This window comes from Solanum tuberosum, unplaced genomic scaffold (assembly GCF_000226075.1).
Source record: "Solanum tuberosum cultivar DM 1-3 516 R44 unplaced genomic scaffold, SolTub_3.0 scf00127, whole genome shotgun sequence".
In the NCBI taxonomy this organism is placed as follows: Eukaryota; Viridiplantae; Streptophyta; class Magnoliopsida; order Solanales; family Solanaceae; genus Solanum; species Solanum tuberosum.
In genome coordinates this window covers 986,716-1,014,640 of record NW_006239058.1, presented here as the reverse complement: position 1 = coordinate 1,014,640, position 27,925 = coordinate 986,716, and the positions used below count along the sequence as shown (strand labels likewise).

General features: G+C 34.2%; 5 protein-coding genes across 12 annotated transcripts in view; 3 read left to right on the top strand and 2 right to left on the bottom strand.

Annotated features, from left to right (window-relative positions):
* LOC102594574 (uncharacterized protein slr0889-like) overlaps positions 1–3,302 on the top strand; it is a 14,008-nt gene extending 10,706 nt beyond the window's left edge. Inside the window, exons 10-12 of one of the 2 annotated variants that reach the window (XM_015310512.1) lie at positions 1,060–1,213; positions 2,631–2,763; positions 3,110–3,302. In XM_015310512.1, the coding sequence (XP_015165998.1) occupies positions 1,060–1,213; positions 2,631–2,763; positions 3,110–3,186 (364 nt within the window). In that variant the 3' untranslated portion in view covers positions 3,187–3,302. Of the gene's footprint in view, positions 1–1,059; positions 1,214–2,630; positions 2,776–3,109 lie in introns of both variants that reach the window. The other variant, XM_006351438.2, reaches the window with a different exon arrangement.
* Positions 3,303–7,879: 4,577 nt separating this feature from the next.
* On the top strand, positions 7,880–9,453 carry LOC102586835 (DELLA protein RGL1-like). Its single transcript, XM_015310482.1, has one exon. The coding sequence runs from the start codon at positions 7,887–7,889 to the stop codon at positions 9,414–9,416; it is 1,530 nt and encodes a 509-aa protein (XP_015165968.1). The 5' UTR covers positions 7,880–7,886; the 3' UTR covers positions 9,417–9,453.
* Positions 9,454–10,174: 721 nt separating this feature from the next.
* On the top strand, positions 10,175–13,705 carry LOC102594235 (nucleoside diphosphate kinase 2, chloroplastic). The gene is made up of 7 exons (XM_006351437.2): positions 10,175–10,476; positions 10,572–10,628; positions 10,745–10,831; positions 11,512–11,592; positions 11,738–11,850; positions 11,974–12,023; positions 13,408–13,705. The coding sequence occupies exons 1-7, from the start codon at positions 10,225–10,227 to the stop codon at positions 13,473–13,475; spliced, it is 708 nt and encodes a 235-aa protein (XP_006351499.1). The 5' UTR covers positions 10,175–10,224; the 3' UTR covers positions 13,476–13,705.
* Positions 13,706–13,802: 97 nt separating this feature from the next.
* Positions 13,803–17,824, bottom strand: LOC102593689 (GDP-mannose transporter GONST3-like). 7 transcript variants are annotated; one of them, XR_001473934.1, is made up of 4 exons: positions 17,685–17,823; positions 17,302–17,390; positions 14,336–15,750; positions 13,803–14,085 (listed from the first exon to the last, which is right to left on the bottom strand). XR_001473934.1 is itself a non-coding variant. In XM_015310511.1 (3 exons), exon 3 carries the CDS (start codon positions 15,742–15,744, stop codon positions 14,611–14,613), a length of 1,134 nt encoding a protein of 377 aa, XP_015165997.1. In that variant the 5' UTR covers positions 15,745–15,750; positions 17,282–17,390; positions 17,685–17,824; the 3' UTR covers positions 14,292–14,610. The 7 variants fall into 7 exon arrangements, 2 of the variants coding, with proteins under 2 accessions (XP_015165997.1, XP_015165996.1); XR_001473937.1 differs by having other exon boundaries at positions 13,803–14,062; positions 14,397–15,750; XR_001473933.1 differs by lacking the exon at positions 13,803–14,085 and adding an exon at positions 14,092–14,285.
* A 430-nt stretch (positions 17,825–18,254) lies between these two features.
* Positions 18,255–21,422, bottom strand: LOC102593366 (uncharacterized). Its single transcript, XM_006351434.2, has 2 exons — positions 21,261–21,422; positions 18,255–18,894 (listed from the first exon to the last, which is right to left on the bottom strand). The coding sequence occupies exons 1-2, from the start codon at positions 21,361–21,363 to the stop codon at positions 18,491–18,493; spliced, it is 507 nt and encodes a 168-aa protein (XP_006351496.1). The 5' UTR covers positions 21,364–21,422; the 3' UTR covers positions 18,255–18,490.
* Positions 21,423–27,925: the final 6,503 nt, after the last annotated feature.

The following is a 27,925-nucleotide window of genomic DNA, read 5'->3' as shown; positions in this document are numbered from 1 at the left end:
TTGGGATATTATATAGCAATCACGGTCATACTCGTGTTGAGTGTTTTGCAGATGCTGACTATGCTGGATCCAAAATTGATAGGAGATCGACTACAGGCTATTGTGTCTTTGTTGGAGGAAACCTAGTGTCATGGAGGAGTAAGAAGCAAAGTGTTGTATCTCGATCCAGTGCAGAATCTGAGTATAGAGCTATGTCACAGTCTACATGTGAGATTATGTGGATATATCATCTTCTAACTGAAATTGGGTTGGAATATCATACACCAGCAAAACTTTGGTGTGATAATCAAGCTGCCTTGCATATTGCCTCAAATCCGGTGTATCATGAAAGAACTAAACACATTGAGGTTGACTGTCATTTTATTCGTGAGAAGATTCAGGAAAACTTGATTTCCACGGGCTACGTGAAGACAGGAGAGCAAGTAGCTGATTTGCTCACAAAGGCGTTGAATGGAACTCGAGTTGATTATCTTTGTAACAAGCTGGGCATGATCAACATATATGCTCCAGCTTGAGGGGGAGTGTTATAGAATGTATATAGACTTAATCTTAGTAATATACATAGCTATATATAGGCAGCAGATTTATAGGGATCACTGCAGATCTGTAGGAATCACTCTTTATTTCTTTCCTTAGTTAGCACCTTATGTATTGTATTTATTCACTGTTCACCTACTGGAATAAGAAAAGATCTTCCATTCAATTACAGTTAGAATGGAGCATTTTGTAATGGAGCTAACAGTTATATTGGCTATTTTTGTATCTTTGCATCTATGGAACATCTTGATGCCATCTATGAAACATCTTACTTCAACAACAACATACCCAGTGAAATCCCACTATGAAACATCTTTCTTCATCTGAAAATATATATATCCCTTGACATACTTCATAGGCTCATCACCATTGAACTAGAACTAGTGGTTGATTTTTTTGTAACTGCACTCTTTATGACTCGGCTCAATCTGATCTAATGCGTAAACGACAGAACTGCAGACTTGCAGCAATCTATTTCAATTTTATTGTTGTACTTGGTAATATGTACTCTTTATATCCCAGGGATCTTGGTATTGAGACCTTGAGCAATTGCGAGGATGAACAGAATGAAATGCTTAGGCTGGCGCAAACAATGTTTGACACAAAATTACCGCCTGGAGTTACGATGCTGCAACCTTTCGCTGAAGAATCTTCAATAAAAAAGATTGCTGTTAAGGTATGTCTTTAAGCTCCTTAGGTAAAAAATATATAGCTACACTGAGAGTTGGGTCTACTAGTTGAGCAAATTGAAAGGATGGCATCTTATTACGCAAGTTACTATTAGGACCTAAATACCTAATTTGTACGTAATGTGTTGTGTCCGTTCTTTTTGTGTTGCTTCTCTGTTTCTTTTGGGTTGGGGAGGTGGGGAAGTCATTTTGTTGCATTTAGAAATTTGGAGTTGTATCTGGAGGATGCTTTTGGTACAAGATTCCAACATAAGGATTTAGAATATAACAGTTTCATAGATTGTTTGTGCAGCAAATGGACTTTATGGTTCAAAAGCCCATGATTTACTAAACTTGCTTAGTATTCATTTGGAATAATTATACGCGCTTCTTCAAATCCAATCCTTGGATTTGATATCTTTCCTATCCCAATTCTATGAACCGATGGATCCTTGTGCTGAGCGCTATCCTGGAAATAGAACTTTAGAAGTAGATAATTTAGAGATGAATGTTGATACTTGCGTGCAGCATCAAATACTTTTTATAAGTGCATCAGCCATGTATTCATCATGTGGCCAATTTATTCTTAATATTTCCCGAAACATAGTATGAGAGTGATAAAATGGTTAATTCCTTTTCTGATACATATTTTCTGCCAAATTTCATAGGGCTTCAACCATGTTGACTTTCCCATTTCCTATCAATCCCTGAAAAACTTGCGTGAAGAATGAATCCTAAAGCTCATACTCTCATATTACTTATTACATTGCCTTAAATGATGTAATGTTGTCTGGAATTCTTAGTTGCGCGGACTCTTCACTTTTGATGCCGCACCCGTCTCGGATTCTCCAAAAATACACTACTTTTGGCAAATCTAGCACGCACCCGTTGGCACTTTTGAAGAGTCCGAGCAACATAGGTCTGGATATCCCTTAAGCATAAATGTCTTGGTGGTATACAATTGGATTATAACTGCGAAGGAATAGCACCAATGATGTATTCCTCATGTTACAGGAATTCACAATGGTCTGAAAAGAATATAGATTTCACTTGCTTTTTTGGATCTCACAACTCAAAATATATTGATGCCGCCCTGATCTGTGCTCAGTATTTCGTCCTTCAACCTCTTAAGAACGTTATTCTTTGCTTGATAAATTTTAAAATTGCTGCAGTCAAGATCCCAGTCCATAATTTTACTTGTGATATTCCAAGACCACAGATAATGTCTTTCACCTAGTAAACTTCAGTAGATTTCCTATTGTTTAACCATAAGTCCCCACCTTTGGAAACAATAGTATTTTGGCAGTTAACAACATTGGTTTTCCTTCATTCACATGGTGATAACAGTTGCCAGTTGAACCTGTTGGCGAATTAAATATGCATATACTGTAAAACAATTCTGAAAATTGTTTGTTTTGATGATAGGCTTTTCCAGAGGAACTGTTTTCTGTTCTCCGTACAGTGCACATCCTGAGAGGACTTAGTGTTGGTCTGGGAATTAATTTTTCATGTGCTGAGCAGTGGAGACCCATTGCTGAAGAAGCTCTGTATGTTGCAGGAAGACTTACAGGTATCTTCAGTTATAGCAATATCTCTTTCAAACGTGACTAATCCATACCAAAGGGCTTTCCCTGTTTTGGTCATTAGACTTTGTGGGCCTGGAAAAGAAGTGGACATTAACCGGTCTGTCTGTCCCCAATAATTAGTTCTCTGCTAATTTGTGATCCAGAATAATGTTACATTTCTAGTTTTTTTTTTTTTTGGTTTCTTGCTCGAGATGCTCTGCTGCATATAGCAATTTATGTCTGCAGTTTCTTCCTTTACCAAGTAGACCATTTCTTTAATCTGATGGTATGATTTTATGTTGCTATTTAGTCCTTCTCTGATTTGCTCATTACTTGCAGCTAAAGATCTGAAGCAAATACATAGACGTGGAACTTCTAGAAGAAGATTTTGGAGATCAGTGTTTGGTGTAGGGTAATGATCAGTATGAGACTACCTGAAAACATGGTAACTTTTGTAATTTGTCATAATCAAAATTGATGCCCTTACTCCATCCTTGTTATGGATAATTCAATTATAAAAATTTTCCTTTTACGAGTTGTATTGGCATAGAAAGAAAGTATTGCCAGTAACATTGACTACAGTCTACAAGCAGTTAGTTATGCTCAAAAAAGCATTGACTACCAGCAGTAGTCTTATTTCAAGCAGTTGTTAGGTTGTGTCTTGATTTTTTTTGGGACCTCAAAGTTTGGATAGTTAACATGAACAAACTGGACTGTGATTGAAGGGGAAAGAAACTTTGCCGGCAGGTGAGCAAGCAATAGGAAGAGAGTTTTGTGTTTCTCCAAATTCATTTTCTACCATAGACAAATAACCATTAGCATTTCTTGCTCATGCATCTTAGGTTTAGTGCTTGAACAATGATTTTGCTTGTATCAGCGCGAATCTGCTGGGATTGGAAGATGAGATTAAAGTTCACAACTCTTATGAGATTTTCTGAAATATAGAATTTGCTCAGTGTTGTGCATTTGTTCTTTCCTGTTTTAATGTTTTTCGTTTCCTTTAGACTTCTGCTTTCTCCCTTTAAATCTACTTTTATATGTGATACTCGAGTTAAAAGGTTTTTCAGAAACAACCTTTCTACCCCCACGAGTTAAGGTAGGGGTATGGCCTGCATACACTTTATCCACTTTAGACTCCATCTTGGATTTCACTGGTATGTTGTTTTTCCTTTATACATAACACTTGCTCCTTTGAACGTCTTGTGAGTTGTTGTCTTGCCGTTATACATAACACTTGCTCCTTTGAACATCTGGTGACTTCGCTGGTTAGACATTGATATAGATAGAAAAACCGAACGGTTCAACCCCGTCACAATAACACTCAAAAGAGTGTACTTATTGAATCTAACCATAATTGGTACCGTGGAATTAGTCGAGGTTGGTGAAAGCTGGTCGGATACCCTAAGTTAAAACCAAAAATTGTTGCATACAAAGCTAACATTGACTTGAGCAATTTAAAAGGCATATTAGTTGCCATCAATTGATACTTGTTAGGTTTCTCCTCTTTCTAAGCATGACGGTAAGTATGGACTGACGTGAACTCAAATTAAAAATTATTGAGTCAAAATCAATAATTCACTTTGGTACCAAAAAATTCCCATAAAATGGAAACATAATATAGTTATTTAATTTAAGTTTGCATGGGATACTGATAGTGCCAATTAATAGTAAATTAATCCAAGCTTTGTCAGCAAAAAGTGCAAGTATTTCTAGATTGGCCAATGTTGTGTACTGATTAATTTAGTGAGTACAAGGAAGGAACCTTCTATTCCCACCTAAGTTATTAATCCCTCCGTTTTAAAAAAAATAACTTTTGACTTGACACGAAATTTAATCTTATGGTCTTAAATTAAAGTTATATCAAATATATTAAAATATTATTTAATTTTGTGGCCTAAAACATGTCACTTGAAACAGACTAAAAAAAAGTTGGTCATTCTTTTTTAATCGGAGGGAGTATTTTGAAAAAATATGTTGAAAAAGGAATTTCATTTTTATTTATATTTGCAAATATGTATTCTTGTTTCCCTTAAGTACATGATTAGCATATGCTATGCCGATGTACATTGTGATGTTGATAATAATCCACTCATAAAAAGTCATAAAACTGTAAATGCTTCTTTTCTTATGACGTTCACATAGGAAGAATTAAGAATATTATGTATTATTTTTTCTTACAAATCAAATCAATTACGCACTTAGTTTTTCCTATGTTAGCCGGCTGATGTTACCCTAATAATTAAATTAAATTCCTAAATAATTATCAACGGTAATATATTTGGTTCCACTAAATTTGGGATTCACTCTCCAACGTTAATTGTGGATTTTGAGAATAATTACTACATTCACACTTCTAAAAGTTGATCCAAACAAGCTATAAGTCCTGTTGCGTAAGAATTCTTTAAACGTAAATAGGTTTGATAATGTAAGTCCTCACTTTCAATAATAGTTGTTCACTATAGTAAAAATAGTTGTCCAATTTTAAAAATAAAGAGATAACCTTTTGTGTCTATTTTACGCTTGTTATTAAATACTATAGGATGATATGATAATATTACCCTTATTATTTATTGTTTTTTAAGAGGTGTATCAAGTCAATAGTGGACAACTATTATCGTCAAGTCAATAGTTGACAACTATTGTTGGACAGATGGAGTATTTCATGGGGTCACTTTTACTTGTCCACTATTCCAAAAATAGAATTTTCATTTACATTTGTCACTTAGCATTAATTACTTAATTCTTAAATTATTTTTTCAATAATATTCCCTCTATTCCTATTTATATGTCACCATTTAGATTTCACGTCACAAGAAATTAAGTAAGATTATCATTGTACCCTTAGTCAAGTTTTCAACAAATGAACATAAATTAATTTATTTTGATTAATTAAATCGATCAATAAACACGAATTAATCATTTAGTTTTCCTATATTGATCAAATTCATGCTTTCAAGGCCAATAACTCTCAAGAATAAAATAGGAAGAATAGTGTTATAGTATTTATTTTGTGAAGCGACAAGTGTTAAAGAACATTTATTTTTAATAAGTACGACATGTAATTAAGAACGGAGGAAGTACCAAACATCAATTAATAGAGATTGGTTTTGGACCAATGACGAAAAGGTTTGACATTGTTTTCTTGTTTTAATAAAAGAAACCATAGGAGTAGTTATCATGACGATTTATAGTTTAAAAAAAAAAAGTAAAACAATGGAGTTGACATGTTCCACTTCTTGGCTATTTATTTGCCTTGTTCTATTTCCTATAATATTCACAACTTTGGAAGCTTCTAATGAGGGCAACAATATTAATCTTGTGCCGTTTATCTAATATAAAATAAATTAAAGTGTATAATTCTCTAAGATTATTTTTTTTAGCAAAAAGCATATAAGATTTGGTTTTGCAAAAGGAAATATTTTAGCTTGTATAGTACTTCATTGTTTAAACCAAAAATTGCTCCACTATACTAGCTTTGATTGTTTCAGGTTACTACTATATTTCTCTTTTCAATTTTTCCACTACTAAAAACAGGTCAAAAATTGAGGGTCAAAATCATGGTGGATAGGTTTAATAAATCGACTTAGTCCCTCAATTTCTTTCACGGTTTTATGGATTGACTCGATCTCAATTTATGTTCCTCGATTTTTTACCAGTTTTTAGCAGAATGAAATATTTTTAAAAAGTAAATAGTTTTCTTCTCATGTCGGTAAACTTCAAATATTAAAAAGTTAGCATAGCTTTCATAAAATACTCTAAGCCGAATTAAAGTGGACTACCAAAATTCTGGTTTTTGTTTGGTATCTTTGTTAATTTTAAAGTAACGTCATGAACACAAAATATCATAGAATAGGAAAAATGATTCTTTAAACAAAATGGATTAAGTCATAAACACACACAAAAAAAATTGTACTGTTAACACATTTACACCAACATGTTTTATTTTTTTAAAAAAGTGTGATTAATCAAACTTTTATTGGATGGTCACCTGTTTTTTTTTTAAAAAACTAATAATAAAATTGTAGGTAAGGGGAAATGAGAGACGGGATTACAAGATGAGAATAGAACCATCACCAATAAAGTGAAAATTCATGTAGCTAAACAATTAAGTTATTAAGTGTGTCGTTTAGGCGGTTACCTATGGTTATTGTGTGGCGGAACAGGGCAAATTTTTTGTGGGAGTGGGCTTCATGGTGGAAAAGACCATGTGAGGAGGAGATGGCGAAGGTATCAATAAGGAGGTGTGAGAGTTTGACTGGAGAAAAACTAGAGGATGGTGATCCGATAAGACATGACATTATCTCTAGCTTATCGCGGACATGGCTCAGGATTGCTATGTGTTATAGTGCTTTTCCAAGGGAGATGGAGGGAGCTAGCCTCCTTTTCTCATCTTCTTATTTAGTAGTTTTACTTTGATTGTGCTATTTTGTTGTACCTTTCTTTCTATCTTGTTATGATTATACTTCTTTTGAGCTGAGAGTCTATCTTTTTTCCATGGTAGGGATTAGATCTGCGAACATACTGACATCCCTAAACCCACTTATGGGGTTTAGGGCATGTTACTATTAAAATTTCTGACTCCGCCACTAGGTTGAGGAGGGACTGTACTCCCTTGATTCCGAACTTATGGCGGGTCACAGGGAACTAATTTCTGGTTATTTTAAAAGATGATGGTTAAGGTTAGTTTGCGTCATGAAATCTAGAATGTAGACTGTAGAGTCACCAAATCAGGCTAAGAACCAGATTTTAAAGTCCAAGGCCATGGGAGCTAATCGGTTGCTCTATGTTTAATTTAATATTTCTTTTCACAGACAAACTCTCCCTGTCAAGTCCTTTTTTGAAGTAGTAGTTAAATTAGTTATTACTATTACATTACATCCAATAGCATCAAGACAAAATTTATCGAAATTATCAATCGACACAAAAAACAACGCCCATGAAAACTATTATATATGAAACCCCACTTCACCTGTTTAGTCTTCTTTTAAGCAGCTTTAGTTTCTTGAATTAATAAAGAGACCAAAAGAAAAAAAGAAGAATAAGAATGATTCATAATATGGCTAATGTTTTTCTATCACTTGAGCCTTGTAATGGTGATCAAATTGGTTATGATCCTATGGAAAATGGCCTTTATCTTAGTCATCACAAAGACCTGTCTTATTCTCTTAATCCTTACACATCTGTTTTGAAGAGAAATGCTCCTACCAATAGCATGATCATTTCAACTTTATCTAATGACAGTGGGAGTTTTAAAAGGCTAAGGAGAACCCCAAGTCTTGGTGAGTCTTTTGGAAGCAATAGCACTTTTTATAGTACTGATAGCAGCAGTGGTGGCAGCAGCAATTGTAGTTTACCAAGAATTGGTAGCACTAATAGTGTGAATAGCTTGTCATTGCAACCAGGGATTCATTTTCGCGATCATGTTTGGGCATTGAACCAAAGGTACCTTGCTGCTGAGGCTATTGAAGAGGCAGCAGCTGATATAATTAATCAGGAGGAGGAAAATGGGGAAGGTATGAAGTTAGTCCAGCTTTTAATTACTTGTGCTGAAGCTGTGGCTTGTAGAGATAAGTCCCGTGCATCGGTGTTGTTATCGGAGCTACGTGCCAGTGCATTAGTATTTGGGACGTCTTTCCAGCGCGTAGCGTCCTGTTTCATGCAGGGGTTGGCTGATAGGCTGGCTCTGGTGCAGCCGCTTGGCACGGTTGGTTATGTTGCTACCCCTGCTATGAATAAAACAGACATTGCCTTGGAGAAGAAAGAAGAAGCTTTGAGGTTGCTTTATGAGACATGCCCACATATTCAGTTTGGTCATTTTGTAGCTAATTGCTCGATATTGGAAGCCTTTGAGGGAGAGAGTTTCATTCATGTGGTTGATTTGGGAATGAGCCTTGGTTTGCCTCATGGTCACCAATGGCGTCGTCTTATTCAGAGTCTTGTTAATCGCCCTGGCCAGCTCCCACATCGCCTTAGGATCACTGCTGTTGGACAGAATATCGAGAAATTGCAAATTATTGGAGATGAGCTTGAGGACTATGCAAGAAGCCTTGGTATCAATTTGGAGTTTTCAGCTGTGGAAAGCAACTTGGAAAACCTTAAACCAAAGGACATTAAAGTATATGATGGCGAGATACTCGTGGTTAACAGCATTCTTCAGCTCCATTGCGTGGTGAAGGAAAGCCGCGGTGCTCTCAACTCTGTTCTGCAGGTAGTTCATGAACTTTCTCCAAAGATTCTAGTCCTTGTAGAGCAAGACTCGAGTCACAACGGACCCTTTTTTCTCGGGAGATTCATGGAAGCACTGCATTATTACTCTGCTATCTTCGACTCCCTTGATGTCATGCTGCCTAAGTATGACACCAGGCGAGCCAAGATAGAGCAATTTTACTTTGCAGAGGAGATTAAGAACATTGTAAGCTGCGAGGGACCAGCAAGGGTGGAAAGGCACGAGAGGGTGGACCAATGGCGTAGGAGGATGAGCCGAGCAGGTTTTCAAGCAGCACCTATTAAGATGGTGTCACAAGCCAAACAGTGGCTTGCTAAAGTGAATGGACATGAAGGATTCACCATCACAGAAGAGAAGGGTTGCTTGGTTCTTGGATGGAAATCGAAGCCTATCGTGGCTGCCTCTTGCTGGAAATGCTGATCAATCATATGATCATCTTCAACAACAATGTCATTTTCAGTGTGCCTATTTTCAATGTGGAGTTCAACAATAAGAACATCTGATAAATTGAGTGTCATCTTTTTTCAGATGGAGTTTGTGATGAAATAAAGTTAGGCAGACATTTTCATTTTGCATATAAAATAGTTTTTTGGTGTATAGCTTTGACATTTCTTTCATTTTTTTGATCCTATTTATCCTTCCCACAATCCCAAAGAAGAAAGACAATCAAAAGTAGTGTGTCAAAAATGTACATGTTATTAGTACTTCCCCGGATTGATATTTACAAATTTCAGGGATTGTACATAAAGAAAAGACATTATCTTGTTCCACTGCATATACACTTTTGAAGTTTGATTAATTCGAGCTGAACTCCATTACTTCGTTGTGTTTAACCAAGCTTTTTATATTACTGAGTCAATTCGAGATTGAAGCCTACATGTTTTCACTTATGGAATGTTACTACATTAAAGACTATAATCATTTGGTATTCGATATTCACTGACCTGATTAATCAAGATTCTCATTGTATCAAAGAAGAAACCCTCGAGTGTTTCTCTATTTCTTTGATTAAGATGAACTAATCTCATTCATACCACAACATACATTGCTGACTACTATAGAAATAAATTAAACTCAAAACACTAAACGAAGCAAAACTTGAGGGGAGATCTCTAAAATTTTCCGATAAATAAAGTTAGGCAAGGAGGGTAATTTAGGCAATTCAGTTTTTAGGAGTGGCACCAATTTAGTGTCAAAGAGGAACCTGAGGCGAAAGTGAGAGAGAAAAATGGAGAGTATTTGCATTGTAGGAGCTAGTCCTTGTGTTTCTTCTTCTTCTTCTTCTTCACTTTCTTCCAAAACCAGTAGCTTATCCTGCGCACCCTCTTGCAGGCTAATCCTTAACCCCATCAAGAAACACCATAATTTAGCTGCATTTCAACCAGCGTTTCATCTTTTTGCGAGTACCCAATCGCGCTCCCATGGCTCCAAAAGGAACCATACAGCTCGTATATTCCTTCCCTACTTGGTTGCTTCCATGGTATGCTAATATCTCTTCTAATCTGTACATAATGCTGTATTTTAGTTGAATTTTTGCTTACCCAATTGTATTTTTGGGTCAATTTCTTGTTTCAGGAGGAAGTGGAGGAGACATATATTATGATTAAGCCTGATGGGGTTCAAAGAGGACTTGTATGCTCTTCAGCTTTTTCTTCTTTGTTTCGACTTTGGATTGTTAAAAAAAATTATGAAGAGGAAAACCCATTATTCTTAGCTCTTTGTTTAATGTTCTTGTTTAATTATGATAGGTTGGAGAGATTATTTCAATATTTGAGAAAAAGGGGTTTAAGCTAACTGGATTGAAGCTTTTTCAATGCCCCAAAGAGCTGGCTGAGGTTTGTCTTTTCTGAGCTGAGTTTCGATGTGAATAACACAAAAGAATTTCAAATACTTAACATTCCTACAGTTCTACTTATGCCCTCATCCACCCCCACCCCCAACACAAACACACACGCTCTCGTGAAACCTCTTTACCTCCCTCCCTACCATTTAAGGCTTGGAGTTCCTCTAAAGTATTCAATATGTTCACAGAATTATGCTTCTCAAATGGTGTAACTGTAGGAAATAGGAACCATAGGATGAATTTTGATGATGCATCTGGATTGGAAGTTTAATCTTTAACAACATTCATGTCACAGTTTCATATAGGTTGGACTAATGGGAAATAAAAAGAAGCATGAATCTAATGGGAAGTAAAGAAACGCGATCCTGTACAAAATAGAAGTAGGACCTTCACATACAGATGAATCCTTGTAAAGCAGTAGCTAATGGATGGTTTGACAATTAATTTCATATGTACTATTAAGATTGTATTGATTTTTCTACTTTTAGTTACTTTTTTTGCTTTCAGAAAACTAGAGATTTGTGTTGTTACGTTTATTTTGTCGATCAGGAAAAAAGAATCGTATTACTATGTTTGTGTTATGAATCATTTCTCAAGTCTATTTGTAGTATTTATTTCCTGTTAATTTTGTAGTTTTGGTTGTAGTTGCTCAGAAATTCTTAATTGTTACAGGAACATTACAAGGACCTGCAATCCAAATCATTCTTCCCCAAGCTGATCGATTACATTACCTCTGGTCCTGTTGTCTGTATGGTAGGATTCTTTCCATTTAGCCCATTTCCATCATTCACCAGTTGATACCAAGTTATATGAAAGTCCAATGAGTTTTACCCTATTTGTGTCTTTGACAATCTGCCGATCTTCCTAATTTCTTTGATTGTATTCTATCTCTGGCAAGGCCTGGGAGGGTATTGGTGTTGTAGCATCTGCTCGCAAGCTAATAGGAGCAACTAATCCTCTAAATGCTGAGCCAGGGACAATCAGAGGAGACCTTGCTGTTCAAACTGGAAGGTCGGGACAACAGATATTAGTGTTTTGTTTACTCTTTATTGTTCAATAAGTACACAGTCATTGTACTTCAACCTCTCAATATTGCCAAGCACTTACTGGATTTCCATGACAATCTGTTTGCAGAAATGTGGTACATGGAAGTGATAGCCCTGAAAATGGCAAGCGTGAAATAGGTAAAATGTTTGCTAAAGCAACATCAGAATCACTTAATCTGGTTTCTGCACTATGTTTGTTTGCCTGATAGAGTCATTACATGTCTAAAAGTAGTGACTTCAATTTCCATGTCTTTGAGAATAAGTAAAATTTTGCCTGGATATTTATTCGACTACAAACGAGCTCACAGTAATGTTAAAAGATGATAATACTGCACTCCGCCTTCACTTTGGGGTTATCACCCCCAGTGTTGAGATTGTCATTGGATGGCTTTACCTAGATGCTTTTTCTATTCAGGAATGATACTAGTAAGTGTTGCAATGGTCGCCCCATTCATATTTAACTTGTCGTGTGAACAAATGGAGGAAAAGAACATTGTTTTACTGAGATATGATTCTCCAGTTCACTGCCTAACTCTCTCTCTCATCTCTGTTTTGCTATAATGTGCCTTTGTCTTCACTTTCCTTTGTAACTTTACCTATGGTAACAATGATAGGGTAATCATGAGGAAAGACCAGAAATGAAGTTATGTTGAGGATATCTATACCATCACTCTTTTTATGAAAATACCCCATTTTCTTTAGTTTATCTATCTTATTGTTTATAACATAATCAAAATGGGATACCTAAAGAGACGTCACCTTTTGAGACGGTAGAGCTTAAACAGACTGCAAATTATGCAGTATGTGCTTGTGATGAGCCTCAAGTAATAAAAACTTATTCCAGGAGGCCAAAATAAACAATTAAGAAACTTAGTAACTGTCATGAGACAGTTTGTATTGGGTGGTTTTTTCTGTAGAAATAGGGGCAGGACAGTTGGAAAAGGGTATTCAGAAAATAAAGAAAAGGGAGTTCTGGGAGGGTTTCTAGCCTCTCGAATGTCTAGAAAGGTTGTGATCTTTATGATTATACAACTAAAGTTCATTATTGTCTTATGATGTGATTTATTATGTCAGTAGTGTACTCGTGATTGTTTTGTTTTCAGACTTCCAGTTGTAATATCAGTGTATCTAGTGTGAAACAGCAGTATTTGTTCCTTTATTTACTATTTCAGCAGTAAAGTCTATCAGCTTGCCTGTTCATTCCTCATATAGATGCTTTTTTGACTGGCCTTGTTCATCCACCACCAACCTACCTACTTAAGTTGTTAAATTCTAAAACAAGCTCTCTATGATGACTATGAAGAAGTCAGAGATCTTGTTCAAGACTGTTGTTTGTTGTTAAAGTAAGATGACTGAGGAGTTCATTCGTGTTGAGAAGAAACTGAGACCATCTATAATTAGGATGTTTTCAAGTGAAATGATTAAGTAGTTCTTGTGCTTTCTAATTTAAGATTTTTGTGCTGATTGAATTGAAAACAGAAAGGGAATTGATGTAATATATCTGTTCATTTCCTTTCTGCAGCTCTTTGGTTCAAAGAAGGTGAACTTAGCTCATGGACACCAGCTCAACAACCTTGGTTGACAGAATAATGTCTCAAGGAGATATGACTCATCACTAGGATGTGGAGGTTTCAGTTTCCTTAATCTGCAGGGGAAGGATGAATTCAATCTTGTAATACTATCATTCTGCCATTGCAATTAACGTTTCTTTAAAAAAAAATGTGTGCTTGTAGTAATTCTAAAGGGCTCATTAGAAGAGCTTGAACATCTTCTTGAATGAAATTGGACGCATTATGGTATACTAAAAACTTTTGATTTCAGTGGATAATTGGATTCGCTTTGGACATGTCAACTCAATTTTAAAACAATTCAAAATAGCGAAATAATTGTTTAAAGCATTTGTACATTGTGACAGACTATTAGGATATATCCTTCCTTACAGTTGCATATGAATAAAAAGTTGTCGACATTACCACTATTTACATGCAAATTCCCATTCAAGAGGACTTCTAGCATGTACATGACTTTACTAACCATACTTGAAGAAGATAAATTCATCTAGCGTGTAACACAAATTACTAGGAAGAAGCATGACACTGGTTTGGGTACAGGAGTCCGAATAGTCTGTCACCATGTCGAACAAATGCATTAAACAAATATTTCTCTATCATCACCTGCTGTTCGAATTGGGAGGAGAAACCTTACAATATTTCTCTATCATCACCTGCTGTTCGAATTGGGAGGAGAAACCTTACAATATTTCTCTATCATCACCTGCTGTTCGAATTGGGAGGAGAAACCTTACAATATTTCTCTATCATCACCTGCTGTTCGAATTGGGAGGAGAAACCTTACAATATTTCTCTATCATCACCTGCTGTTCGAATTGGGAGGAGAAACCTTACAATATTTCTCTATCATCACCTGCTGTTCGAATTGGGAGGAGAAACCTTACTGTTATCAGTTAGCTGAATATGAATCAAAACTACAGAAGATAAACTTAACACGTACTTTTGCAAAGTTGAAGGTAGCTGACTTCATACCCACTAAAATGTAGCGATCTACTCTCCTTTTCCTCATGGAATTCGCTCCAAGTAACTAGCAGCTGACTACATACCCAATCTGGCAGTTCAGACAGCACTGGGTTTTTGACAATGTGTATAATTGAATTTCAACAATATCTTTGACATACAACAATGAAAAGGGAACTCTTCCCAAGAATATGTTATTGCTTCTCATCTTCCGATTGTGTAACTTGCTTCTCATTCTCAGTTCTCTGTATGCTACTTTGCATTTCAAGAAGCTTTTCTTGCTCCTCATCAGCTGCTTGTGGATTTACATCGTTCACAGCCTTAGGCTTGTTGCTCGTGGATTGCTGGTACATAACACCACCAAGCATGCAGATCAAGAGTCCCACTGTTCCAACAAGAGTCGAGTGCTTATCCCAGATAATTAGATTTATCACCACTGTCAATAGTTTGTTCACTATGCCAAGAACAGTAAAGCCTGTCGCAGATATTGTTCTACGGCAAGAAAATCCAAAGAAAGAGATGGCTAAACCAAACAAACACGACAGGGCTACGGGTAACACCACTTGAAAACTGTACCAATCTGACTCATCCTGAATTTCATGCTTTATTTTCTTCAGTTCGCCCATTATAAGCAGCTCAATAGGAAAAAGCATCAAAGCCTCAAGATTGTTGTATAGCACGAGTCCCCACGTGTTTAAGCCAATTGTCATTACTACATGCTTGATATAAACAAAATCAATGGACATGCTCACTAAGTACGCCACTGCCCAGCTATAAGCTGTAAGTGTGAATTGGTAATCAGTAGTGACATAGAGCACACTACCAGCAAAGATTGTACCCAGTGACCCCCATGTTTTAATAGCAGGCCATGGTTGGTGCAAGTAGAGGGTCTCTCCTATTGCAACAAAGATGGGGACAGCTGATCTGAAGACAATAAAAGTGTCAACATTGGCATGGAGGAGAAGCTCACTGTTCGTAAAAAGAGAGAGATAAAATATAATTGAAGCTGGCAGAAACCGCCACATTGTTTTAAGATCAAGCTTATCATGCTCTAGAACCTTGAGCCACCCGCACATGAGAACTCCAGCTGCACTTGTGAAATACTGCAGCGCAGTCAGTGCCCCTGGGTAAGGAAATTTCATGACGGCCCACTTGTTAATGATGGAAAGTAATGATGCTGATAGACAGTACCCAGCAGCTACTCCATAAACTGATGCTTGCTGAAGTAAACCATCGTACCAAGTCGAATGTAGACTTGGTGGTGGTGAAGAAGCATCCGGAGACTTCCTGGCATCTCCATCTTTGGGATTTTCCACATCATTTGACATTTATATCTAAAATAACAAAAATACATGTTTTCTTAGTATATTATCTTTTACTTTTTATGAAAAAGTAGTATATTCTCTTTTTTACAAGCAAGCCTGCAGAACCTAAGCCTGCTGCTTTATACAGAAAAAGTCATATGCCAGAGCATTCACCAACAATCATTTTGGTCATGTGCATCAACCATTTTGAACTGGTCTGGACCAACTGTATGACTCCTCTTAATCCATTCCTCTCTTTAGGCACATTTCATTTTACTAAGGCAAATTAGGAGCTCGATAAAACTATAGGTTCTTTGAATTTCATACATATCCTTACACAGACATACAGTTCTTAACCAAACTAAAGAAGCTCCTCATGGACACTGATGGTATCATCTATACAGATCCTTTATTCTGGTGTGTTTTATTCTAAGTTGCATTCCGTATTGATTCTGAAAAATTGTAGGTTTTTTGAGACAATTTCCTCTCCGTATGATTTTAAATCTACCTACCTCTTTCCATATCACCTTCAATCATCATATTGTCATACAAATCTAATTTATTAAAATAATACTCCTTCCGTTTCAATTTGTTTGTCTTACTTTCCTTTTTAGTCCGTTGCAAGAAGAATGCCTCTCTCCTTTTTGGCAACTCTTTAATTCTAACTTTCCACATAACATGTTTAAAACCACAATATTAAAAGGCATTTGGTACATTCTACATATAGTTTAAGATCACAAAATTCAAAAGTTTTTTTTTACTTTCTTAAACTCCGTCAAAATCAGACAAACAAATTAAAACAAAAGAAGTCACAACTTAGTGGCCCTCTCCACTTTGCTCCCTGCTATCATTCAAGGTATGAGTTTCTCTAATGCGTAAATAAGTAAATTGGTCAGGCACAAAACCAGACGAACTAAACATTCTGCACTCGGTGCCCGTTTGGATAAACTTATTTTTAGGTGCTTTTTGATTTTTAAGTAGTTTTTCAGTTTTGAGGGTGTTTGGAAAGGTTATAAAGTGCTTTTAAGAACCCATTTTTAGGCCAATTTTTAAAAAAAATAAGTCAAAAGTAGGATACCATCTACTTCTGACTTTTAACTTTTGACTTATAAGTTACTTTTTATAAGCACATCCAAACATGCCCTCAGTCCGATGCTACTTCAGTGAGGACGACTTTTCATTTCTAACCTAACTAGGCAATATTAGTCATTGACAGAAAATCCAGTACACTCAATAGAGATAGAGGTGTCCTCCCATATTCACTTATCAAAGCATAAAATCAAGAGCAGTATTCGGCCAAGCTTCTATTTATTACCGTAAAGAATATTGGAAAATGTATCTTGCCAGCACGATTAGTTGACTTTCTTAACATTTTAAACAAATTGGATATTAAGAGGATCCACATTTGCTATGGTTCTGCTTTAGATCTATCAACATTACATACTGCATCAAACATACTTGTACTAGATTTGCATTGAAGTACTATCCTCCAGCTAGCTCAATCTCTCTTTTAACATATTAGAATCTGGAAAACAAATCAAGTTGCAATCTCAATAATCACAGTGAAGTAGCACAACTTACAACAACCGCCTAATGCTTCAGAGCACAGCTGACCAGAAGAGTGATCCTCCCAAATCACTAGAAGCCACTAGTTTCTTTAGAAGAAAACTCTGCAAAAAAAAATTTGTATAGTTAGAAGACAACAGTGAAACAAGCAAGCAGATAACACAAATACAACCATACAAATAGTGACACACATATTGTTGAAATGACAGTACATAAGATTTGGAGCCACAATTGGTTGCGTCTCGATTAACATGGATATGGAAATATAAAATACGGTGGAAGAAGCCAATGACGGTGGATTTGGACCGGTGCATTGACGATAGGTCGTGACAGTGTAAGAGCATTTTGCCTGGGTATAGCTCGAAAATTAGGGTTTGAGGAGGAAGAGAAGGACTCACCGTTGAAGATCACGAAACAGGAGGAAGACGGTGGCCGCTAATGATCCCGGCGGAGTTGTCGGTGGCTCGTATACGCCGGATAGTGAGAAATAGAGCGCAATGGAAGTAAAAGGACGGATGGGATAATAACGCAAAATGGAAGTAATTTAATCGCTGTTAAGCCCTTTGCTTGTTTTAAAATTGTCACAATAAATCCTCGAGTTATCACAAAAGAATACATAAACCCTCAAGTTTAATACATGTACTAGCTTCTTTCTTCATTTATCAACAAACCATAGTATAATATTATCAAAAATAAACATAGAAAATATGATCAAGTAGAGTTGGCTTAACTCAACGAGGCCAATTGAAATCCAAATTAGTATTATTTTTTTGGGGTTTTGCTGGCTACTATAGAAAGTTTTTAGAGATTCTCCACTTTTGTATTGCCACCAACCAAGTTAACTCAACAAACTGAGTTTCAACAATCCAATGCTTGTGACGAAAAGATTATAAGAATTGATAATTAAATTGACCATGATATTGTTGTTGCAGACAAATTCAGATGACTTTGTTGTATACTTCATTAGGTTCAAAACTATCAAGCTCAAACTTATTAAAATTAGACCAACATTGCTCGAAGCTACACCTTTTCTGGTCAATTAACATGGAAATGAAGAACTAAATTACAACATTTGAAGAATTGGCTTCATTCATCCATCATTTATAAACAACTCGTGCACATCAATAAATAAAAAATACAAGATGACAAAGAGACCACCATGAGAGCAATGCAACAAGTAGAAGACTTGAGCAATAATCTTGTCTCAAATCATAGGGGAACAAATGTGTTCCTGTATTGTGGACTGTACTGAGCTGCTCATCAACTGAGAATTGTTAGGACTAAGTAAAGAGTTTGTAGAACAAGTATTGTCTTCCATATCCATTGCATCCTCCTCATTTATGCCTTCAGCACACTGTGAACTTCTATACCTGGAAAACATGTAAGCAAGTGAGAGGTTCTTCTTCTTTGTTTCTGTCAAAGAGCCTGTGGGCTGACAACTACTGGTATCTTCAAGATATTCCCTGGAAGAATCAGTATCAGTTATTGATGCCTCCTCTCTGGGTGAACCTCCTGAAGTAATGCAACATATATTTCCATCTACTGAACTCTCTGCAGGAAAGCTTGTATCTCGCCGAGAGCCTTCCCGTAGCTTCATAAGTGTTGTCTCTGCATTAGAAGGGGGGAAATTTATCAACTACTAAATATACTAAGTATTCAGTTTTAGAAGTATATCGGCTCTTTATCTATGGCACACTCCATTATTTCCAATACCAATGTGATATCTTGAATCTGAGAAAGTGCTATAGAACTGATACAAATAGCAAATTGGAGGATAGGCAGATTATATGTAAACCTAGGATATGCATATGCTAAAACTGAAATTTGTTTTTTTCATGTTTACCTTGAATGCTATTTCATCATCAATCAAACATGAAGTTTGACAGGCTGCACTACTTTTGATGGAACAACACAAAGGATCATCGTAGAGTTGAAGTAGAAAATAACATGACAATAAATAAACTGGCAGAGATGGCAAAGAGCACAGGGGTAAAAGTTTCTTCCAATGAAGTTATTCATTCTGATCGTTCATAACTTTATGCAAATCCCCTCCGTCCCAAATTAAAATTCATATTTGTTGAACATAATGATAAAGATCAGAGGTCAGATGTATAGTTTAAGGTTGACAAAAGGTGTATGTGGTGGCAAAAGTTAGTTAGTATTTGGTTTTTCTGAAAATAGAAGAGAGAATGATTCATTGAGAAGGGAAAACCAAAAGCACTATAACTCTTACTCTCTTAGGGAAGGAAAATTTAGACATTTATCTGCAGCTACACTTGACTGATTAATTTATTTGCAGCACTTTAACGAATGATTTTTTATTTGCAGCCGCAACCATTATATATAGACCAAAGGAAGTAAATTGAATCCATAGTTCTGAAAACCAAAAGATCATCGAGACCATTTAGATGCTCTTAGAAAAACTCAGAAGCAACCTAAACCATCTTTTTAAGTTCAGTTATCACTGAAATAGACAATGTGATCTGTCTGTCCCAAAACCATGACATACACTTCACAGTGAAATTTGAAAGTCCTTAGCAAGTCTAATCATATCGACATTTAAGCTTTATTAAGATATTCCTGCAAAACTTCAAAATTATACCGAGGCAACACAAGTGAATGGAGTTTCCTGTATCTACCATTTTATTGGCAAGACTATAACTACTTCAGTTGTTTCACACTTAACACAGACTGCAGTTCGGGCAGTAACCTGAGATAATACTGGAACTCGATTTCTCATCCCTCATGCTAGAGATGTACAACCATATGATAATTGTCTTCTGGGGTCATCCTCATTCATTGTATTGGAATTTGGAGGACAGGAATTGATTTAATTCTATGTATCTACTTCTACCAGTATATTTACAGATAGTATACTCAGCTACAAAATTTAAATGCGTACCAAGGAAGCTTTTGCTTTCTACTACAAGGACTCATAAAACCTTCCTTCAGCATGGCTTTTAATGAACAAAAATTAAAAGTTGAAACATTAATTAATCAGATACTCATTGGCCTGACTGACTGAAATTACTCCCGTCCTGGATGTCTTTGATTGGCTCTACCAGTCTCTCAGAGATTCCTTGGAGTATCCACCATCTTGGTATCAACCCTGTTAAGCTCTCCCTGGGAGAAAGTTCCTATTTTGCTCCACTCCTTTCATTTATACTTTAAGCGTGATTACTAAAATATATACTTCCTCGACCTATGTTGCTCAGACTCTTCAAAAATGTAGACGGGTGCATGTCGGATCCTATTTTTGGAGGATCAGACACGGGTACGGCAACATTTTTGGAGAGTCCGAGCAACTTAGTCCTCCACTTTAAGACAGATGATCTTAAGATTATCATTCCTTATGCCTCAATAGTTCATATGAGCACATTCCATTCCGCCATTGTCAAGTTAGAATCTGTCCAACATGCTAACAGCCATAACCACGCTTTAAAACTTTTCCAACTCTCAAACTATATGATCCTCGTCACCAGTCAACTAATACTGATAGAGTGATAGTTGTCCTCCTAGACCTTTGGTAAAATCAATTATCTCTTGAATCTTAGGTACTCATTGTCATTTACGTTCAAAGCGATTTTATCCTGAATTTTCTTCTCTAGTCATTGGAAGTTATTTTCTCAGGTTATGGTATTTGATTACAAAAATTAGGGAATTTGGAGATTCAAATGAAAAGGAATCTATAGTCTTTGGCACATTCCACAAAATCAATTCACATACAACTTAACGTTACGTTTCTCTCAACAATACCATAACTCATTTAACAATTCCCAATAATGATCAAACATCTACACTGATGAGGCATTAGTCGCTGCTGCCCAGCTTTCTCACCAGTACATCAGATATTAATAAATCTATTCTTCAATTCTTATTTAGCCACCTAGAATCAACAAATTACAATTGCAGAAGACAGAATATATACCAAATGATTTGCAAAGAACGCCGAATCAATAAGAAGAAAAAAGTACCATATATGGAGAGAGAATCAGCTTTGATGATCTTCGACGATGGCCTCTCCAGCTCCAATTGCTCCAGCGAGCTGATCGTCGATCGTCTTACTCTTCCCAGCATTCTCTCTCTCCTCTCTCTCTCTCTACAGATTTGAGAAATTTCCCAAATAAGGAACCCAAATCTACTGGGCGGCAAAAAATGAAGTAAAATTAGCGGGAAGTGAAAAAAAAGACATGGGCTTAAATTCCTTCCTAAAAATATTTGGGCCTGTAAAGGACCTAATACCCATTTGAATACGAAAATGTGATTTTGGGCCTAGACAGCCGAAGTGCACAAATAGCCGATTTTATGACTCTCATTTAAGGTATAGCCTGTTTATAAGTTTTTGCAAGTTTAGCAACTCTAAAATCAACTTATAAACCTATTAGATTGAATAATTTTATATAAAAAAATATATATAGATTTGAAGTTAGACTTGTTAAAGAAAAATATCAAATAATTTGTTAACAAGCAAATTCTTCATACAACTTTGTGTGATATTTGACATGGTGTTTCCAAATTTTAATATTTTTTATTTGAAGTTTGGCATGATAATCACAAAATTTAAATATTTTAATCTAAAATTTAGCATAGCAATTCCTAATTTCATATTTGTATTTGATCTAAAAAAGTTTAAGTGTTAGACATATAATAGCTTGGTAGAGAAAACAAGGTAAAATATATTCGGACTCTTTTGGACTTGGGTATTTTTATTCACTGCATACTTAGATATTACTTAGTCCGAATTATCCTTATGGACATGAGTGAAATTTGAATAGTCTCAACGTCCCCTAAGCAACTTTACCTGATGAAATGAGACACGTGTTTTCACATGAACTTTTTTACATGAATATGTTATTTTATATATCTTTTAAAGAATTGTGATCTTTTTGGAGTACTTTTTTCTAGCTAAATTCATAAAACTTGGCGGGAATCCATTATTCAGTAGCTAAAAGTAATGAATAAATATATAGTTAAATAAATTACTACGGCATCTAAAGAAGAAATAAAATGAAAAATACAGTTGAGACACTACTATTTTGGATAAAACTTTTAAATTTGGCTAAAAATAATAAATCCCTGCAATTTTCTACAATTTTTATCTGGAAAAAAATACAAAGTTAATTAAAATAAAGAGTCATTGCATTTTAAAAAAAAAAATACACAATTCAAACAATATTATTTTGGCTAAAAAAAATTAATTCGATAAAAAAATAATAAGATCTAGTCATTTTTTAAATAAAAGAAAGAAATATACAATTGCAAAAAATACTCATTGCACACGGAATAAAACATGTCAACTTTAAGGACCTTCGAAGTTCAAGGTATTCTGCTAAAAAAAATGAAATGCACCATTTAAACTCACTTATATATGTTTATGAATAATAACATAACCCCTTCTACTTTCATTAATTCAATCTGTCCATTCGATACTTTATTTAAATTTTAAAATAGTCGTTGACATTTTAAAATTTCAAATCGAGATATCTCTAAATCCGTTGTACTAAGAATTGAAATAGCAATATGTAGTGATCATTAATAAGGTCTCAAAATAGCTTCTAATAATTGGACTCAAGTTGAAATACATGACCCCCCACAATTTGGGCATCTAATAATTTTGCACTTTAATTTGTCCCATTGCACTGTTTTTTATTGTACGAATTATAATTCTGAGGATAAGTAATACTCATCATCAAGCGCAGAATAAGCGAATTCCATGAGGTAATAATATCTCAGAATTATTATCCATATTCCAGATCGTTTGGTTCGTGGATTAGGATGAATTATTATATTTTATTTTATCTTTTATATGAGATAATAATCCACTATTTTAGTACAATAATAACATAATTAATTAGCTAATATCTCAAATCAAGATACAAGAGCTTCTACATATGAGGTAATAATAATCTATTATTTTAGTACAAATGGTGAAATAAAATAATAACAGAATTAATTATAAGTTATTAATACCTCAAATCAAACATAGAATAAAGTTAAATCCTAAAAAAATTATCTTTATCTCACTTACCAAGGCCTAACAAGAGAGTACTTACCCAGAAATTAAAAGGATTAATGATTAATTCTGTTTCATACTCTAAATATGTAAAACACTTTATATCTATATACTACTATAGCAAATGGAATTAAACTTAATTAATAGCTATACTGGACATAAAATCTCAATATATATATCGGACATTGATACGGAAAAAAACTAACAATTTTATAACTATGATCGATAACACCTGACTATTTCGATCGTAACAAATTTCATAGGTGAGAAGAGGTAGTAGTAGTAGTAGTAGTAGTGCAAGCAATACAAGCAAGTAAGAGAATAGCAGCAGAAGCACCATCTTCTTCAACATTTGAACTACTCCTCTTGAACTTGTTTGTTTTCCCTTTGTTACATTGCATTATCATATAACTACTATTTTTCACCTCTGTTTGTTGTCGTATCTTCATTGTTGCTTCTACTCTTGACACCATTTGAAAAATAAAAAAAAGTACTTAGATATTTTTTAATACTTCTTAGATATAATGTGAATGAGAATAAATGTTGATGCACTCTCTCTTTATATAGCCTCCACCACACACACATGACTCTCTCAGCTGAATTATTTAATTATGAAGTAAAGTAACATGAATAGAGGTGGATAGAATAGTAAAGATGATTTTTGCCTTGCGAGGCCAAAGTTACGTATTTGATCGATCGATCAAAATAGTTAAATTTGTTTATCATCGTATTATCACATTATTTGTTGGTATTGCTCTTTTTTTAATAGACGTTACACTACTTTAATTTTCCTATTTACTATTATCCTTTATTCGTTGTTTTCTTTCTATTTTATTTGTGTTTGGTGCATTTGAGCTGAGGGTCTTTAGGAAATAGCTTTATGTGTACACCCTACCCTTCCAGACTCTGCTTAGTAGATTTGGCTCAATATGTTATAGTTATTATTAGTCAAATATACAAAAATATATATACACTATTCTGTATCAAAACGGCATATTTTATGTATATTATACATTAACATACAATTACTGGCTATTACTTTGGTGACAGTCAATTAATGTCAATTTATTATTATTATTTTTTGCAAAATGGTGTATAAATAACTTACGAGTTGTCGAATATATAGTAAATAATTTTTTGCAAGGGTACATGTATGTCTTTATTTTAAACCTCTCCTTAGAAGCTCCCTTTTTTTGCTCCATCATGATCATCGAACTAATATTCACAAGGTAAAATCGATTATCATTTGAACAATTCTCTCTTATTTTTTTAATCAATTTATAGATGAGATTTGTAATACTAGTAAATAATTACATAAAAATTGTTATGGGTACGTATAACTTAGACATATAAATAGTGAGATTACGGCCTTTCCCAAACTCCCATGTGAATAATTCGTACTTTAGTGGTCCCAATAATTTCAAATTTTGAAAATGATTTATTCCGTTAGATGAGTTTACCCGACATGTCTGTCACTTGCCAAATGTTGTAGTATTATTTCCAAGTAAGAAATTTTATCCACTAATAATAATTATGTTTAAGATCGATGAGATAATTTAAATAAGAATTACATAAAAATATGTTTATAGTATTGATTAATCTCATAAATATAGCTTCAAATAGAAAGTTTATAACATGTTAAAGAACTTAGAACTAGTCAAATTAGGCCTAAGGTATAATTTTTTGTTTAATGCTTTTACATTAGCCAACAATGAAATTTTTATCGCGATATATTCATATGCTCTTTAAATTATTAATTTTATGAGTTTTTAAATATGTAAATTACTTTTCAAAAATCTTAAAGATTGTTGTCTAAATTCACAATCAGAATAAAAAGGTTTAACCGATCCTTAAATTTTGAGTTGTGTTATATAAATTGAGACAGATCGGAGGGAGTAACATTTACCCTTTCCTTGTCTTTTACCCTAGATGGGAGGAAAAGTTTTACATGTTTATGTTCTATACTTCTATCCAACTTTCAGAGATTTCATAGGAAAAGTATAGATAATGATAAACTTTATTTTAGAGCCCACAATTTTCAAAACCTTATATACCACCAAAGCCAGCCTTGCAAAAAACAAAAAAAGTAGAAAAAGATGGTTGAGAGAAAGGTTAAAGTCTGTGAATATATTGTCTATATGCATGGTTATTCATGTGGTCACAACATTAATAATCATTTTACCGGTCTACCTTTTATATACAAGTATATCATATAATTCAAACCTAACAAGGAGGGAGGAATGGTCCTAAAAGGGATGGTGTTTTTTTTGACCGGTGATTTTCGGGTTAACTTTCGTGCACTCAATCGAGGGAAATTATGTCTTTGCTGTAATTTAAATCTGAGACCTCATGATTCTCAATCAATGCATTAATTTCACGAAAATGTGGGATATACCCGTCACCTTCCAACAATAGTAACTAAATAATTTTATCCATCAAAACTAGAACAGATGGTAACTTTGTCTCCGCTGTACTTTAAGCCTGAGACCTCATTATTCTCAACCACTTTATTGACCATTGACACATTAATAAGCTTCGGTCGAGCACTTTAGCTGATTTACTTAAGTCATTAATATAATGAGGAAATTGGTTTCTTTTCTTCGAGTAAACATGTGTGCACATATAACATATTGAAAATTCTTTTTTGTTTTTCATGTTTCGATGTTCGATATTTATATTAGAATTTGATTAATTCAAATTTGTGTTGGAAAAGCCCATCCAAAGGTATCATTCTCTATCAATAATTTTTCCATACCAAAAACTTAAAATCGAGACTTCTAATCAAAAGAAAAGCAGACTTATCAACTACACCACATCGTGATTTTTGAAAATCCAAGACTACACACAAATAGGCAACTATTTTTGCACATGTCTAATACAATGCGCTGATGGTCTTGTTGCTCATAATGCAACAATAATTAAATGGCCGATCACCTAATCAATTACAATTTAAGACTAAACACTACTTTGTTCAAGTACTTAAAATAAACTCAACCTTCATATTTTGGACATATTTGGCATTGGATACTCCTTGACTATCGAATCATATATAGTTAGGTAGAATCAACTGCATAATAATGTATTTGTCTGATAATTAATTATCTTAGTTAGCAAAATTATAATCAAAGCTTCATATTCTTATTCGTTGGATAATTCATTAATAAGTAGCTAGGGAAACATTATTTTTGTACAATCATATTCCTAAATAGTGTAGATAAATAATTACTAGTAATACATTATAGAGAACATTTTAGAAATAGTAAAATAATAGACATAATAAGACTCTATAGTTATAATTTCGATAATTACGCTCCATAGCTATAATTTTGTTTGCGATGGAGGTTGCGATTTGTATATTTCTGCTGGTTTGTATATTTCGTTTGCGAATAAATAAATAGAGTAAATATGTACAGTATTTATATATTTATAAATTTTTTAGAATTCCATTTGTATATTTCGCTTGCCAATATACAAACAAGGTAATTTATTATGAATTTTTCATAAATTATATACAAATAGCTATAGTAAGCATTACAAAATTCTGGATTTATATAATCAGGAATCGAATTATATAAATTCTAGATTTATACAAATCAGATGAATTATACAAAAAAAGCGAATATCAAAAATTAAAAAAACTGTAATCACAATTATAATTTTCTTAAACTATAATTATAATATCTAAATATATAGGCTAAATGTTTGCTATGCTGCATAATTTTCCTTTTTATATTTAGTCAACAAATACTTGAAGTTCGAAATCATGAAATCCCATGTGCAAATCCATGTGAGCATGTTCCAACTGACCCCTAGTTTTGTAATGCTTTGTCCCTCTCATGAGTCTTATATATATCCACATTTTTTCCTTTTTATTTATTTATAAACGGGATGTGAGTCAGTTTGCACATAATTCAATTATTTTATCAGATATTTATTATTTCCGATCAATATAAATATTGATCGACTTTAATTTATCTATCAAACTTAAACAAATGAGAGAAAATCACATACATAATAATATTTTTCCCTTCATTAAAAATCAAACCTGAAATTTCATAGTTCACGTCCCGTTAATGCTCCTTGTGTGCAAGAGGTTATCGTTTGTAGCAGTATAGCGTTGTCAAAATCAAGTCCCAATTCAAAGTATCGTCTGTTGATAAAATATCTCCTTATATGGTTCAACGAGAAAGACTTAATTCTATTAACACATAGTGTACGGAGGACGAATTAGCTTCAATTAACATATGGGGTGTCACATATGGGTGCTTTCAATTAATTTATGTGCTTTAAATTAAAATAGATTGAATCAATAAATAAATACGTTATATTTGATGTAAAATTTATAATATTCATATTTAGATGTTTCTGTTATTAAAAAATAGTCATTATCTGGAAAGATAGAGACTCAAAAATCACAAGAAAAAACTTCTAGAATTTTACATATGAATTTTGATACTCCATGATATCTAATAGCTACTTTTCAAAGACAAGATCGAAAAGTGAGCCGTGAGTGTTATTTCTATAAAAAATATTTAGGGTTAATATTGACTAAACAATGAGTTATATCTATTCCATTGATCTTAAAATCTTCTTTTTTTGTTTGTTCATTATTTGTTCTTTTATAGT

Excerpts from the sequence above, each read along its gene's own strand:
- LOC102594235 (XM_006351437.2), top strand. The coding sequence starts at position 10,225 with ATGGAGAGTATTTGCATTGTAGGAGCTAGTCCTTGTGTTTCTTCTTCT. Across the intron at positions 10,477-10,571 it reads CCTACTTGGTTGCTTCCATG|GAGGAAGTGGAGGAGACATA; the intron begins GTATGCTAATAT and ends TTCTTGTTTCAG. Across the intron at positions 12,024-13,407 it reads AAATGGCAAGCGTGAAATAG|CTCTTTGGTTCAAAGAAGGT; the intron begins GTAAAATGTTTG and ends TCCTTTCTGCAG.
- LOC102593366 (XM_006351434.2), bottom strand. The coding sequence starts at position 21,363 with ATGCTGGGAAGAGTAAGACGATCGACGATCAGCTCGCTGGAGCAATTG. Across the intron at positions 18,895-21,260 it reads TGATTCTCTCTCCATATATG|AGACAACACTTATGAAGCTA; the intron begins GTACTTTTTTCT and ends CTTCTAATGCAG.
- LOC102586835 (XM_015310482.1), top strand. The coding sequence starts at position 7,887 with ATGGAAAATGGCCTTTATCTTAGTCATCACAAAGACCTGTCTTATTCT.
- LOC102593689 (XM_015310511.1), bottom strand. The coding sequence starts at position 15,744 with ATGTCAAATGATGTGGAAAATCCCAAAGATGGAGATGCCAGGAAGTCT.